Genomic DNA, 16,427 nt, shown 5'->3' with positions numbered 1-16,427 from the left:
CATTTAATTAAGAATTCGGGTTAATTACGATCTAAGCAATTTTTCTATACTTTTAGGTTTTCATTTTGTAAAAATCATGAAGTTAATCGATCAGGTCCACCAATATATTGAGAAAGAGTATATAAAACTCAAATTGAAAAAAAGATCAATTAAGAAAAAGAGTTCTGATTTGGAAGTGAATAAAAAGCGAGATGAAAAAGCGAGATACGCAATTAGATTGTATATGCTTGCCATAGTGTTTTTATACCCAAGAGAATACAAAATATAGGATTGGGTCGGCCATATTGTGGAACGGGTATTTTCGATTACTTATTTATGATTATATAAACAATATTAATTATTCACAATCGACAATACACTAGAAATTACTTTTATTTCTAGTTTTAATTCTTCTGATTTTACTGTTATTTAAAAATATGTACATATGTATAATGAAACGTTCCATATTGCTATTAATAAAAGATTTTTATTTTTGTGTTTTATTTTCTTTCTTTTTGCTTAAATTATTTTACTTTTACAAATGTTTTTTAAATAAGTTAATTAGAAATGTAAAAAAAAAATTATACTTATTCATTTAAAAAAAAAATGTTTTATTTCGTTTTGTTTATTCAATATATAAAATTTCTAGTAAGTGCGATAAAAAATGCAATTTTCTTTTTTTTGTAATTTGAAATCATCAAAATTGAACAAAAATTTTGTTTTTCTTGTCTCTCCTCTTTAATAAATCGATTAATCGACAGATTACCTGTTTAATTTTTTTTTAACTTTGATTATTGTCCCTACTTTCTAAATTGTAATCTATTTTGAATACTGTTTTATAAATATTTTAGTAATTTTAGTACAATTTATTATTTTTTTTTTAATTAAGCCGCATTATCATGAACATTTTTATTAAAATTTATTCTTCAGTTATATGTGAAATTTTCTATTTTCTTGTCTTATATTTTTTAAAAGAAAAATATTACAAAAAACAATTAAAAAATAAAAACATTCTTAATAAATTTCAATAATAAAAAAAAAAAAAAATTTACTGAAAACAATTCAAAATACATAACAAAAAATTAGAATTAGATTATTATTTAGTTAAATTAAGAGCAAGAAATAATTATTAAAAAAAATTACATAGTACATACATATACACAAAAATTATAATGTAATTTAATATACGACCAATGTTTATTATTATAAAAGAAAAAATTAATTGTAATAATATTGGCAGCAACAAGCTCGTATGGCAGTTAAAATATACAAGAAACAATTTAAAATTAAATTTAAAATTATCCAAATATGTACATTAAGAAAAAATTGTATTTTGCAAAGTTTTACACAAAATTGTTGAAAATTTGATCTGATATATTTTGGAGTTATTGAAATATTGCAGGTGTTCAAACACTTCGATAAATTTTAATAAATTAACTTAATTATTTTCTATATGTATTTTAAATATAAAAGCATTGTTGATAAAAATGATATGTATAGTAACTTTCAATTGGTACTCAGTATAACAAAGTTTATTTATTAAACAAGACTATTTCACTGATTATCCTTTTCTATTTCATATCAAAATAATTTTTATGTTAATCAATTTGTAAGAAATATTTGATAAGAAATTTGAAATTTTAGAATGAATTTAAATTTAATTTTTTTAATATAAATACTCTCAATTGTTTTAAAAGAAACAATAATCCTATTGTTAGAGAAATTCTAGATTTAATAAATAACATTATGTTATTAATTATAAACATTATCATAATCGGCAAGGCCAATGGTATTTTTGACGAATTATTTTAAATTTTTGATCTGTAAAATCAAAAATCATTTATCATAATTTGAAATGGTTTGGTTAATTTGCCAACTATAATTCGACTGACTTCGCCGATCATAATAAGGTAGTCTTTCAAAAATTATAAACTTAATTCGATAATAATTACTAAATATATTTTATATTAATATTATTAAATTAAAATTAATTTGTAATAATCTTTTATATTCCAAAAAAATCTTTTATATTCCAAAATATTGTATTAGTAAAGGACTATTACTATATTGTATTAGTATTCGAAGATTAATTACTTTAATTATAATTGTCTCGAAGTATATTGTTATTTATTTCTTTTGGAATTGATGGAAATTTATATAAATTTAAAAGTTTACATTTAATTAACTTATAAGTTAAAAAATTAAAAATTTAAAAAAGGTTTCAGAATCTCAAGAAATATCAAATTCAAAATTTTACAAAATTTTCATAGTGGATTTGAATCTAATGTGTTTTAAACTCTGCATTTTTGTGTTATTGATCTATTGAGAACTTAATTGATGTATATTTACGTATGAAATTTAGTAAGTACATAATTTATATTTATAATTTCTAACATTCTATAATATTTTTATTACAATATTAAATAAAACATGGTCGTATCTACATTTCTTTTTTTGTTTTTTATTTTAAATTTTTTATTTTATCAAATCTCGTTTTTAAGTCACATTGTATTATATTTAATTATTTATTTTTTTTTATTTACTACTTTTTTTAATAAGTATTTTTAGTCTATTTTAAAAATTTAAATATTCATGTATCATTTTTATTTTATTTTTTTCTTTTTTTAGCTGAGTTTTTATTTCTTAATAATATTGCTAATTGGTATTTTACTTAAAAATTAACAAATTTTATAAACATTATTATTATAAGAATTCTAATTTAGGATCAATTAAATTATATATTTATATATATATTATGTATATTTTATTTTCATATATTTTATGTATAGTTATGTATATAATTTAAACAAATTTTTTTTTTTTAAAGATAACTAACTTATTGTATTTTTTCTTTTCCTTCTTCTTTTTCTTCTATATTTTGTAAGAATCATAATAATATTAATAATAATAATTCAAATCTTAAATATGCCAATAAATTCCTTAAAAACTACGAATTATCCGGAGAAGATCAGCATGCCTAAAATGATATTGAATAAGAAAAAATGAAAATGTTAATAAACTTTAAATTATTTTTTTTGTTAATTTCTTTTTTAAAAAAATTTATATGTAAAATAAATGAATTTTGTTCTGAGAAGAATAATAATTAAAAAGATTTTTTTTCTTAATTGTTTTAATAAAAAAAAAAAATCATTCCTTTTTTAAAATTATTTTTGAATCATAAATTAATATTTGTTTTAGTGAATCAGTATTCAGATGTAGCCAACAAATTTTACAAAGTATATGTTGAATGAAATTCTAAAAATTGAATATTTTGCAATATGTTCATACATACATACATGAATATGCAATAAGTTTGTATATATATATAATATTATAAAAGTAATTTATATATTAAAGTTTGATTTTAGGTACTTTTACACGTTCAACATTGCTCATGAATATTGTTTAATTTGATCAAAAGTTTGATGTTTAAACGAGCATGTGTTTGGTTTGAAGTGAAAAAGAGAATGCTATCTGAATTTTCATGAAACAAAATTCATTAACAATGTTTGATCTTGTAAATGTTGTCTGACATGGTAGGGCAAACTCTCACATGCAACTACAAATATGATTCTTATAGGAGACAAAAGAGTCTTATAAGTTACAGTATTGGAATAAATATTTGTCGATATATTAAAAAAGTTATTCTCAAAACATTTACTGCACTTGTTGTGCATTTTTACTCATTGAAACAAAAAAAAAAAATTTAATTTAATTCCCAGATTGGAATTATATTTCCTCTATATCACTTGAAAACAATTTTTCTTTTATTAAAATATCTTTAATACTTGAATTTAAAATTAATTTCAATAAAGTAGGGGCTAGAAAGAGAAGGTACACTGTAAATGAATTTGGTTTTTTTTCCCTTTTAGAATTCATATATTACCTGCAGTGGTTGTGCTGTCATTTCATAACCACCTTTACTTCTCATTTGATTTTGCAGTGCATCCAAATGATTTGTAGATAATTCGATATCAGTTGAACCAATGTGCGCTGTATGAACAAAATTTGTTGGATTACCAATCATAGATCTATCTATATGAAGTCTTTTATGTCTCCGTCTTGATGGTGAAGGTGTCTGATGAAAACAACATGAAAATAATAACCATATTTCATTTGGACTTGCTGCCATTTTTAATATATTTTTGTTTTTTTTGTTTTAAATTAATTCTCCAATCCAAAATGTGAAAAAAATTAAATATAAATTTTTAAATCGTCTTTATTTGTATATGTAATTTGTCTGAAAAGAAAATAAAATGATAAAATATTAAAAAAAAATTTTTTTAATAAAATTAGTAAAAGTGTTAGAATATTTCTATATAAAATTAAGTTTAATCATAACTTTTAGAAAATAACAGAAGCTTATTGTTTTATGTATGCATGTAACATTGTTTTTATTTGAAAATTGGATAATAAAACGAAGTGGAATTCTGTATCAAGTGTGGGTAGTAACAATTTTTTTGAAAGCTACAACTGCAAATAGAGATATTTCACTTGACTGAAGTGAAAATTTTAGAGAATTGAAATGTGATAATTCAATATCGCATTTTTAATGCTCTAAAGTTAAAAATAGAACAAGAACGATTTTCTGCGGCGAAATGTCAGAATTCATATAGAATACATTTATCTAAATGGGACTGCTAGAATTAAGCGAAATTATAATCACGAATTTTATCATGTGCGTGTGACATTATATGAAAATTACTATTCAATTGATTTTGCTGTTTCGCTCTTGTTCTGGGTTAACAACGAAAATCGTCCATCGTTGCCATTCACCGCTTCGGTTCTATTTTCACAGTAATTTCGATAGTTTAATTATTAAACAACCTTTTTGAGAATTATCAACTTTTTATATTGTAATTATTTAAACTTTGATTAAATTTGATTTCCTTCAACAAAATATTCAAATTGATTTTAATTTAGAAATGCGTGCGCGTACTGCATTTTCAGAAGAACCTTATATGCAAATAATGTCGAAATACTGCAATAATTTCTAAATAGAAATTATTTCTTCAGATTAAAAAATGAAAAATAAATTTCAAAGAGATAATAATTATGTATAAAATATTTATATGTAATTAAAAAAATTATTATTAAAGCTAAACTAAAATATTAGTGCCTGAATTTAATTTTATTTTCCCTATAAACTTGAATTGAAATTCTTTTTGTTTTCTCAACGAAATAAAAAATTTAAATAACTATTTCAAATATTTCAAATACATAAACAAATTTGACAATAAACTCGAATATATTTTCACTTTTAATACAAAATAAAAATAAATAAAACTTTCAATTAATTTATAAATAGAATAATTATTTTGTAAGAATATTTTTATTTCGTACGAATGTGAATTTTTAAAAGAAAAAATATTATTTCCACACAATTTTTAAAATATAAGAAATTAATGTTGTAATCATATATAAATATTTAAAACAAAATTAAAAAATTAATGAATTATTTAAAAATACATCATCAAATTTGAAGGCATGATGTAATTTATGAACATAAACCATACACTTGAGCCTTAATTAAAAAGTTTTAGTGCTATTTAAGTAGACAAGACATAAAAAAAATTAGCAAAATGATAAAAAAAAACTTAATTGAATCGAATCGATTTTATCGTAAAGATTAGTAATCGTAAGTATTTGAAACTATTTTCGATATATTATGTAGCATTTATTTTTTGTTTTGCTTTTCTATTGAAAATTAAGAAATCTTTTTGTAGATCATCTATAATCAATCTTCATTTTTTATTTATTTTTAATTTGCTTGTCTCTATATTGAATATCAAGTTCAATAACTTTCAAAACATAAAAGTTTGAAATATTTAAATTTTTAAGAAGAACATATTATAAAATGCTTTAGTAAATTAAAATTTCGTTATAATAATTGTCTAAAACACTGTTAGCATTTTATGAAAAGTGTATGATGACTACAAATTTTATATGAGAAAAATTCTGACAAATTCTGACAAATTTTTCAGAGAAAAATGTTTCTGTGACATCCAAATTGCAAGTAAAACACAACGTTTTCAAAATTTTGTGATCTAAATTGTAAACTGAAAAATTTTAACAACATCAACTGATCGAAAATCTTTAGGAAACGTCAAATAATTTAATGCAACAATAAAGCAAACCATGCATTTTAAAATTTGACTATACTTTACTTAAACTTTCAAAACTTTTAATAGGCCCATGTATTTATTATATGTTAAAAACATTTACAATTGATGTTTTACGAAAATAGTGATCCAAAACTTGCCTTTTGTTTACAATGTATTGTTTAGCTTAGGTAACAAAAATTATTAATAAATTTAGCTTAGGTAACAGACGATTTGTATTTTTTGCATAATTTTTTTAAGTATTTTTTTCTAAAATCAAAGGAAATTTCATAGGATTTTCTTTTTAAAAACTTCAAAAAAATTAAAATTGAAAACTATCACCTTATTATTTCTCAAAATAATTTAAAAACAAAATCAAAATGTCAAAATTTTTTGAAATGTGCTAATGATTTTTTTTTTATTTTAGTTCACGTATTAGTCACTAGGTCCTGCAAGGAGTTGCTGAATACTAAATAAATAATAAATAAAAATAACTATATACAATACCACGACAGGCCTAGGTGGTCTATGTTTACCCTGCTGGGGGCCGCGTTGACCTAACCTAACTTAACCTACATATGTATGTAAAAGGAATTTTAACATTATTTGAGATATGTATGTATGAATGTTTTTGTATTGAAAAAATTTAAAAAATGATACTCGGAACTCAAATTTTTTAGTGGCTTGTAGTGTGTTTAGTGACTTGGTCATCTTAAACACTTTAACAATTTATTTAATTAGAACAAAGTATTTTGTATAGAATTGGCTCTTAAATGGAATATTCATTGCCTCCCAAAAAATATGTGTTAAAAAAGGTTTTTAAAAATAATTTAGAATTATTAAATTTTCTTAAATTTTTTATTGCAAATACGAGTATTTTCAAATTATCTCATACTTTTATGGTGTTTTTTTTTCTCCAGAGTAATAAATGAAGTATTCGGCGCGGCGCAGTGATTGACGTCGCTAATGCTAATAAAGTGCTAGCAAAAATCAATTTATTCTAAAGAAAGTTATTAAATCAAATTTGCAAAGGCAATTATACATACATGTGTGAATAACGGAGATCAAACAAAATAATTTTTCAATTTCAAATAATTTTTGAATGACTTCGAAATTCATAAATTCTTTAAGTTCATACAATACATATGTATATATTTACATATTTTTTTAATGCGTTAGACAAACCATTAATCCACTTCCTTAAAGTGTTCCGAATAAATTAAGCTTAACTAGATCAACCAACAAAATAAGCAAAAATTTGATTGAATGTTAATTGATTTTTAAAATATTATGTACATGCATATACATATATACATAATGTATAACACGAGGTCACAGAAAATACACAAAAGGAGGACAGACCAATTAGTATGCTAACATTTAAGTAAGCAAGTACATTGCTATATGTTTCTTTTAAGTTTTTGACACAATAGAGTCTGTGTGTACGTACATACATACACATGCTTCCATGTAGGTAACTAAATCATAATAATTGTTTATGAACTTCAGTTACTTACTTATACTGGTAGGTTTATGTATATAAATTACGCATTAATTTTTACCTTCAAAACTAATTCATAACAATTTGTAATGATATAAGAATTAAATTTGTAAAATTTTTTGATTTAAGATTAAATGAGATTAAGATCCTAAGTGATGTAGATATTTTAAGATTATTTTTCTTAATCAGAATAAATATACCAACTTTTATGTCAGTAAAAGTTTGAGTCATGTAAAATATTAACTGACCATGTTACTGAGAAAATTAGCTAATAATAAATATTATACAAGTATGTACATTAGAATTTTACATTGTGAGCAAGTTTTGAACTTAATTTAAATAGTTTTTGAAATTTGAATTTAAATTCTATACCTACATACTATTTCAATTTAACATAATCAGCAAAGTCATTTTATCATAATTAGCATACCATGGTTTTATATTTACAGTTGCAATTAGCTAAATACTATTTTCAATTATCATGATTGAATTTAGCCTTCGAGTTTTATCTGTAAGATTTTTTTGTATGCAAATCTATTCCAAGATATCTGAGGGCTAACCTTTTTTTAATAAGTATCCAATGAGTGATTAATGATTATAACTATATAACTGCATAACTGTTTGGTATTCCAATCGGTATTAATTACCTGCCGATGATTATTAACGCAACCAACAGCACGCACCAACAGAAATTTCTTAAAAAGCATATTAATACATATTCTCTTCTTGATTACATAATTGAAAAAAAAAGTTAAACTTCAACCCTACCCTACTCTACTTAAGCTGGTAACCCTACCACTCATATAGATTTTTTATTGTACATATGCGTGAGTTGTGTGTTTACAATTTTTTTTAACAATAAGTACGCAATTATTTAAAAAGAAAAAGACATTCAATTATATTTTGTTCAGTGGCTGCTAATTAATAAAAAAAAGAAAAAATTGAATTGAATTTGCTTCTTTGATTTCCTAAGAAATGATGACGTCAAGTGAGTGGTTTTCTTTGCGTAAAAGCAAAAATAAGAGCTTTAATCTTCTTTACCACAGACAATAGCAATAAAACTTGTTTTTTCTCTTTAGAAATTATTTTTATACTTTTAATAATGAATGGTTCTTTACTTTTTACAATAGTCATTTAGCTTAGTAGTGAAAATTTTAGAACTTTAATATATACATATAGTACATAACATCTTGTTCAACATAAAATTCTAATTGGATATACATATGTATGCAGGTATCTCTGTTCGTCTGCTTCGACAATAACTTAACACTAACAGAAATAATTTGCCAAATTTTTGCAAGTTCAATATAATATTAAATTCAATACATAATTGAATTTTATTTGAAGATGATCGAAACAACGGGTTGCCTAGATGTTGTAAAAAATTGTCCATCTTCTCCTTCAGCATACTTCACTAAAGAAATAGGAAATATTTAAGTTATAATGTTTGAATGAAGCAAATTTTGTTAATAACAAGACTACTAGTTAAAAAACTAAAGGATGACATGAATTCATGTGGTTTATTCATCATCCTAACTCTTAGAATAATTCAATCGTACGGGTATCACATAATTCAGACTGGTCAACTCTACTTAAGTATTCTTGTTTTAAAATGAAAATTTTCACAAGTTTTTATGTTGACAGTGATTGTATGCACTTGTACAAATGTATGTACATATAAATAGAAAAATGAGTATAAAATATAATTCAAGATGATTATCAAGGTGACAATACTTAAATAAATAAAATAAATTAAAACAAAAGAGAAGTATGAAAGGAGCAAAAAACAAAGAAGAGAATAGAATGGAAATCAATGTCAAACAGGCATAATTTTGACCTAAATAATATTGTTAATTTCTTTTAAGGTCGAGAACTGTGTCGAATGTCGATTGTTTCTTTATTTATTTTAAAATTTATTTAATGACATAAAAAGGAAATAAAATAAATCATAAAGAATTCAACAATATTCTACCGTTTTTTTTTTGTTTAACTTTTTTTTTTTTTATATTTCTTTTCTTTTATTCTTAATTTAATACTAAACTAGTTTTGTACAATCGTAACATCTTAAGAAATAGGTCATTATATTAACCGAGATAATTTCAATGAATTCTAGAGAGTGTATGTATGTACATATGTATGTAATTATGTATATAAACTATATTATTATGTTCTATATTCGTTTATTGATTAATGCTTGACTTTGCTTGCTAATAATGGCGTACAATGTACATTATTTTTGTTTGTTTCTAGATTCTATTTCAAATCAATTATTTAAGAAAATGATACATAAGAGGACTATCAGACACAATTAAATTATTTTATTATTCAAAATTGGACGTGGAAATGATTTCAAATGACATACTGTTCGAAAATGCACATATTCTAAACTTCAACGGAGACATGAATATACGCAAATAATCAAATCTTTTCAGAATTTCACGCTGGAAAAAAGTAATGGATACAAGTATGTGTAAATCTTCAATATCTTTACGAAAATGTGCCAGCAACAGCAAGCACACTAGTTTTCAAACCTTAAAAATATAAAATAGGTACTCATAATATTTCAATATTAGAACGCTCAGTGTTCTGGCAAACATGCAAAATTTTGCAATAAGTGCTTGATTATAAAATCGTTGGGAGCATGATGTGATTTTACAATCTATTGCGTTAAATTCAAATCGAGTGCTCTAATTAAAAAATTACAAACTGTTTGATTACTCAATTGCAGATGTTTGATTACAACATGTAATTAAAAAGTCGTAAAGATAAATATTGCATGTTTGCTTGAACCCTTGTGTATAGAAATTATGTACTACAAAGCAAATGCAGTAAAACCTATCGAAAGCCGAAACTTGTGAGAGGCAACAACCTGTCAAATCCGTAAACATTTTGTAGAAAATTTAAACAGTTTAAACATTCCCGAACATTTTGACTTGAAATGCGGGAGTTTTCTCTTTTTTTTGGTTTAAAATGTTTTACTTTTGTTTGAAATGGCAAAAATATTTTTAAATTGAAAAAAATTGTTAACACTCCTCTAAATTTTATCAACTCACAGAGAAAAGTATGAATAATGTAAATGTCGGAAAATTTAGAAATTTTAAGTTTTAGTTTGAAAGCTCTTTAAGCAGTTCGGTCCGTTGCAATAATAATCGCCTCTGACAAAATATTGAGATTAATATACACGCACAAATGGGTTAGTAGTACATTTATACATATACTTACATTTAGGGGTTAGACAAGGGACTGGTAGTCAACATAATATTTATATTAACGCTTAAGCGTTGATTCAAGCTTTGATTGCAAAAGAAATTATTAATCAATTCTTTTATTTAAAATTAATATAGATACGTTCAAATATAGACAAAATAAATTTCTTCGAAGCCCGCCGGATTCTCACAGGACCAAGATAATAATAGCTAAAAATTTTTCTTTTTACAAAGATTTATTAAAATTTAAATTTAAAACAGAGTACAAAATTTTTTATTCAAGAAATTCAAATTTCACACAAAATAAAATTAGGTGCTAAACGATGGGCTAAAACAAATTTCTAGAATTAGTTGCTTCTTGTTAATTATTGAAATATGTGTAAATCAATGAGAATATTTTAATGTACATAATCTCAAAATTAGAATTGCTACAAGTAAAACAGGTAACGAAACTTTGTTTTATTAACAGTTTACCTGCAGAGTTTAAATAACCAAACCTATACAATTACTGCTCAGCATGCATTTAATTTTATTATTCATTTTAATGCTAATCTCTTTTTGTTTTTCCAAAATTTTAATAAAACATTAAATGAAAAGAAATAAAAAATCGGTCTTTCTTTTTAAATTATTTTATTAATTTTTTTTTTACATTTTTTAACTCTACATTTGGTAATAAATAATTTGTTTCCGTCTTATACTTAGTTGTTATCTAATTCCAAAATTTGAAATACATAAGCATAATATTGAAATCAAAGTCATAACGTAAATGAAAATTAATAAAAGAGCAAATTAACAATTAAAGCGTTACAACAAGATAATTTAATATTTTGGCTATTTCGTCTTACGTAAATCTCTCTAGATTTAGTTATAATATCAAATTAATATTATAAATTTTATGTATAATATTAGACAAAAGTTTAAATTATTAAAAAATATTAATGAGAAAACAGAAAAATATTTCGAATTTTGAAAAGCGATGATTTAGTAGAGGAGATCTGCAAATTACTTACCGTGTAATATAGAAAAATATAAAAAACGGATTATTACACACGGAGTGTGTCGATTTTAAAAAAGTTTGTGGTTTCGTTTACGGTGTTGTTAAGGGGCAATAACTTTTAGTAATGGGAAGGTCTATTGTACAAGATCGATTTGTGTATAGAATTTCAATTTTCTATCTTAAACGGCGTAAAAAAGTTTTTAAACGGGAGCACCGACAAAAAGAGTGACACTAAAAAATATATTTTTTTTTTAATTTTATTGGAAATGTGCTTAAGAACTTCCTTTTAAATTACATATACGATTATCTGATTTCATTTACTTCTAACATTTACTTGCAAAAGCTGTACAAGTCAGCAGTATATGTTTTCAAATATTTACCAATAACCAAGAGTTTTTTACAGTATGGTTTTTAAAATTGATATTCAGTAATGCCGGTAATAATATTATTTATCTTATTGTTACAATTTTACAGTATACAATGTAGGTATGCATGTACATATGTATGTGTGTATAATTTTATTTTATTTGATTCAATCAAGTTTTGTTGTTGTTGTCATTCAAGGCGTTATTGTTTTTTAGGAGTTAAAAAAAGAATGGTGCAAAATATTGCAAAAATATACTTATTTGTTAAAAAGGAAAATACAACATTTTTTATTTATTCACACAGAAAACAAAAAATTCAAAAATGATTCAGTCACCTTCTCAACTCAACTATGATTTTATTTTTGCGAATTTTGTATTTCAATGTGACTAATATTAAAATATTATGAATAAAAAAAAATTGTATGATTTAATAACTTTTAATATTATTTGCATGATACAAATGAGTATTGTGTTTACATCGGCACCAACATGAAAGGCGACAGGGGAGGTGGCACGATAACTATGACGGCGACATTAATACTATGAAAGAATTAGATTGTAAAATGTTATCCACTTCTTTCATTTTGTGTGTACAATAATCATTTGTTAAGTGAAAGTGATATTTTTGTTTTTATTTTAAATAGCAAAAAAATATTTTCAATGATTGATTACTTTACTCAACATTGAAGTTTTAACAATTTTCGCTATATGATTGTATATGTAAGTGTTCTTATACATGCAAGAATTGCTTACAATATTTTAATAAAATCAATTATTTAGACAGAAATTTAAATATTTCTTAAACGAAAGCATGAGAATTTAAAAAAAATAATTTGGAAACGAAAAATTTTCATTGATTTTTCAAATCATGAGTAAATGTTTCAACAGAGATTTAATGATTGAAATTTAAAAATACCAATATTACAACATAGGATTTAATTAAGAAGCAATGTGAAGCAAATATCAATTTCATTAGCCGAAAGAATCTATTTGAAATACAAAGTGCATTCCACAAATATTAAATAATAATGTCTGCGATGATCGGTTTAATTTCATGTCTTAGGACCTCTTAATTGAGTTGATTTAAGATCAAGCGATTTGGTACTGTGATGAAAAATAGTATTGAACGTATATAGTTGGTAACATTTTGGCTGAAATGAATGTGAATGAATGGTTTAAAATTGAACCCTTCATATGTCTCTAATTAAGAAAAGAAATGGCAATGATTGATTTATCAATAAACATTAGTAGTGCTAATTTGTGTTTTTTACTTTAATTTAAAAATCAAATGGTTATTAAAAATCCATTGGAATTAAGTAATTAATTTTTTACAAATATGTATCCAATTTAATAAGATCAAATAAATTTCCAAACGTATACTTCCTAAAATATTGTAACATCATAATGTACTATTTACGTACTGTTAGAAGTAATGTACTTTGCAGGAAATTTAGAAATTATCATTGCTGAAAAAAAAATTCTTACGGCATAGGGTTTTTACTTTTTGTACTCGTATAAGTATTATGCCTGTCAAAATAAGTATGAAAATATTTTACACTTATTTAAATTCAATGATGTTTTGTGTACAAAAATGTTTCCTTGTGATATTTCATAACAATTACTATTTTAAATATTGATGTTACGATATTATAATAGTCACTCTATATATAGCGCATATTTTTTTAAATTAATTCACATATAAACGATAGATATTAATTACGTATGGCCTACTAACCGATTACTTGGAATTATGTATATCTTTAAATACATAGAATCATCTAAGACTAATTAATCTATCAGAAAATATGACAGATATTCTTCTTCTTAATAATTCAAAAGCATAATTATTATACTAACACATCACAGTACTTACTCTGTACTTAAATGTACACATACAGTTTATGACTTAAATTTATTAGATAAAGCATTTTATTAGAGGTTCAATGAATTGTTTAATATGAATGTACATAATATGTGAATATATATATAAAATTTAATTATTAAAGTCATACTCTATATCATACATGTCATATGTATGTATGTAAAGATGATGAGCAAAGTAATTTTATTTAATAAAATATTTGCAATCATTATAATTAATTTTAATTGGTGAAAATACGCATTAAACTATTCTCATACCAGATACTTTATATAGATACAAATATAAAAATAAAATAAATTAAAATAAATTAAAATGTGTAATATACAATTTGTTTAAAATAAATTAATATAAAAACGCTAATCATTTAAAAATTTGCGACCTCAAAATGCATTGCACTTATTATAACTATAGAATAAAAGATATAAAAATAACGAGAATAGAGTTGACCGTGTCAAATCTGTTATGACTGGCTATGGGACAGACTATGACTTTAAGTTGCCAAATTACCATATTAATTTATATAAAATTTCAGTACTGTGTTTTCAATATTTTCTAAATGGCCAACACTATTGGAGTTGTATGGCAGCTACCAGAAGGACCCAAGCAATTTCAACAAATTTTATCAAACACAATGGCCTTACTAATATATTTACTTGTGCGAAATTTCAATATCACAGCTTTTCAAGTTTTTGGGATATACCTAAATAATTTTTGAAGTTGTATGACAGCTATCAGAAGGAGCCAAGGAATTTCAACAACTTGAATCAAACACATTGGCCCTAATAAGAGATTCGCTTTTGCAAAATTTCAATACTATAGCTTTTATAGTTTCTGAGATATAGTCAAAAAAATTTTGAAGTTGTATGGCAGTTACCTGAACCAGTGCCCCCATCATAACTCAATTTAAATAGGATTCTGGTGAACTTTGGTGAAATTTGGTGAAAATTTGGTGAACTTTACTTAATTAGTTTTTGAGTTATCGTTGGGACAGACGGACAAAAAAAAGCTAAAGCGATTCAGAATTCAACGCTGATCAAAAACATACACTTGAGTCTATATCTAAGGCCATTATTTCTTAGCGTTGCAAACGGTAAGGCAAATTTAGTATACCTTTCAAACATACGTTCGTACGGGTATAAAAATAATGGTTAGATTGGCATTTTAAAGAAAAGATGAAACACTTTGAACGAATTGTAAAATTTCATTATGGTTATGAATTATATGATATATGTTACAATGAACTATCAGTGTAGAATTTTTAAAATGGATCATTCAAAAATAAAATATAGAAATATGTAGTTGAATTAAGAGAAAAATATAAAATGGTGATAGTAAATTTTATTTTAAAAAAACGAATTAGACATTACATAAATAACTGTAAAAACAATTTAACAATTAAACAAATTAGCGAATGTTAACCCATCAAAACGTTTGTTAATAGTAAAATTTTTTTATTAAAGTGGTTAATCTTAAACTTGAACAAATTACTACAAAAAAGCTGGTTTTGATACTTTATTTCTGAATTTGCTCGCATTAGTTTTAAACATGTCAAAAAGTTGCGACTTAAAAATGAGTATTTGATACAAGTTTGATGCATTGTAGAGTACTAACGAAGTTTGATTTTGGAAGAGCTAGGACTTTTATATTTCTGGTTCAAGCAATTTTAATTTACATTTGAATATGATTATAGGTCATGTTTTTCAAAATTTTTCTATAAATATATTAACACATTGTTGACCGGGAACGTCATATGACGTCTTTCGATAACGAAGCCTATCATACTCTTAAAAAGTATTAAAACATGTAATTTAATACAATGTGTGCAAAGTTCCTTATAAATATATTATGCAATAAAAAAGTTTCTAATAAACATATTATGTAAAAAAAGTGTTGAGAATTTTCAATTTTTCCAAAAAATCGCCGGACACACGCGTTAGTTCTTATAAAAAACACCCGGTCAACAATGTGTTAATAAAGAAGAAGCTTTCATTATCAGCTCATCTACATTGGCTCTGATGGTTTTTTTTTAAACAGTGTTGCTACCATCATTCGACCATTTCGGTGTCTTGTAACGAAACAGAAGTTAAACAATTTTGCGTCTCATTATTAAAATTTTTAGGAAAATAATATGTATGTTTGTATTTAAGAAACGTCAGCTGTGAGAGTGTAACATCAAATAATTTATTAAATATCTGTTATTAACGAACGAACAAGCTTCATGCGATTATACAAACTTAATGTACCTATCATCGTACAATCAACACATTCATATACAAACATACATGAAGTTTTTTCTAATTTTTGCCTAGTCTTTGTCCTAGGTTTTGTGAAATTATCCATGGTTTAGCATGCTTTTATTAAATAAAATAACGCATATATTAAATGCATTCTTAGTG

General features: G+C 23.9%; 1 protein-coding gene across 1 annotated transcript in view; it reads right to left on the bottom strand.

Moving 5' to 3' along the window:
• Positions 1-2,616: 2,616 nt before the first annotated feature.
• Positions 2,617-16,427, bottom strand: part of LOC129609725 (CDC42 small effector protein homolog) — a 67,608-nt gene continuing 53,797 nt past the window's right edge. Inside the window, exons 3-4 of the mRNA XM_055521835.1 lie at positions 3,866-4,219; positions 2,617-2,956 (exon numbers count right to left, since the gene is read on the bottom strand). Of these exons, the coding sequence (XP_055377810.1) occupies positions 2,948-2,956; positions 3,866-4,111 (255 nt within the window). The 5' untranslated portion in view covers positions 4,112-4,219 and the 3' untranslated portion in view covers positions 2,617-2,947. The remainder of the gene's footprint in view (positions 2,957-3,865; positions 4,220-16,427) is intronic.

The sequence above is a fragment of the Condylostylus longicornis genome, unplaced genomic scaffold (assembly GCF_029603195.1).
Source record: "Condylostylus longicornis isolate FDR11 unplaced genomic scaffold, ASM2960319v2 ptg000040l, whole genome shotgun sequence".
NCBI lineage: Eukaryota > Metazoa > Arthropoda > Insecta > Diptera > Dolichopodidae > Condylostylus > Condylostylus longicornis.
The sequence above is the reverse complement of the archived record's forward strand: the minus strand, read 5'-3'. Positions and strand labels throughout refer to the sequence as shown.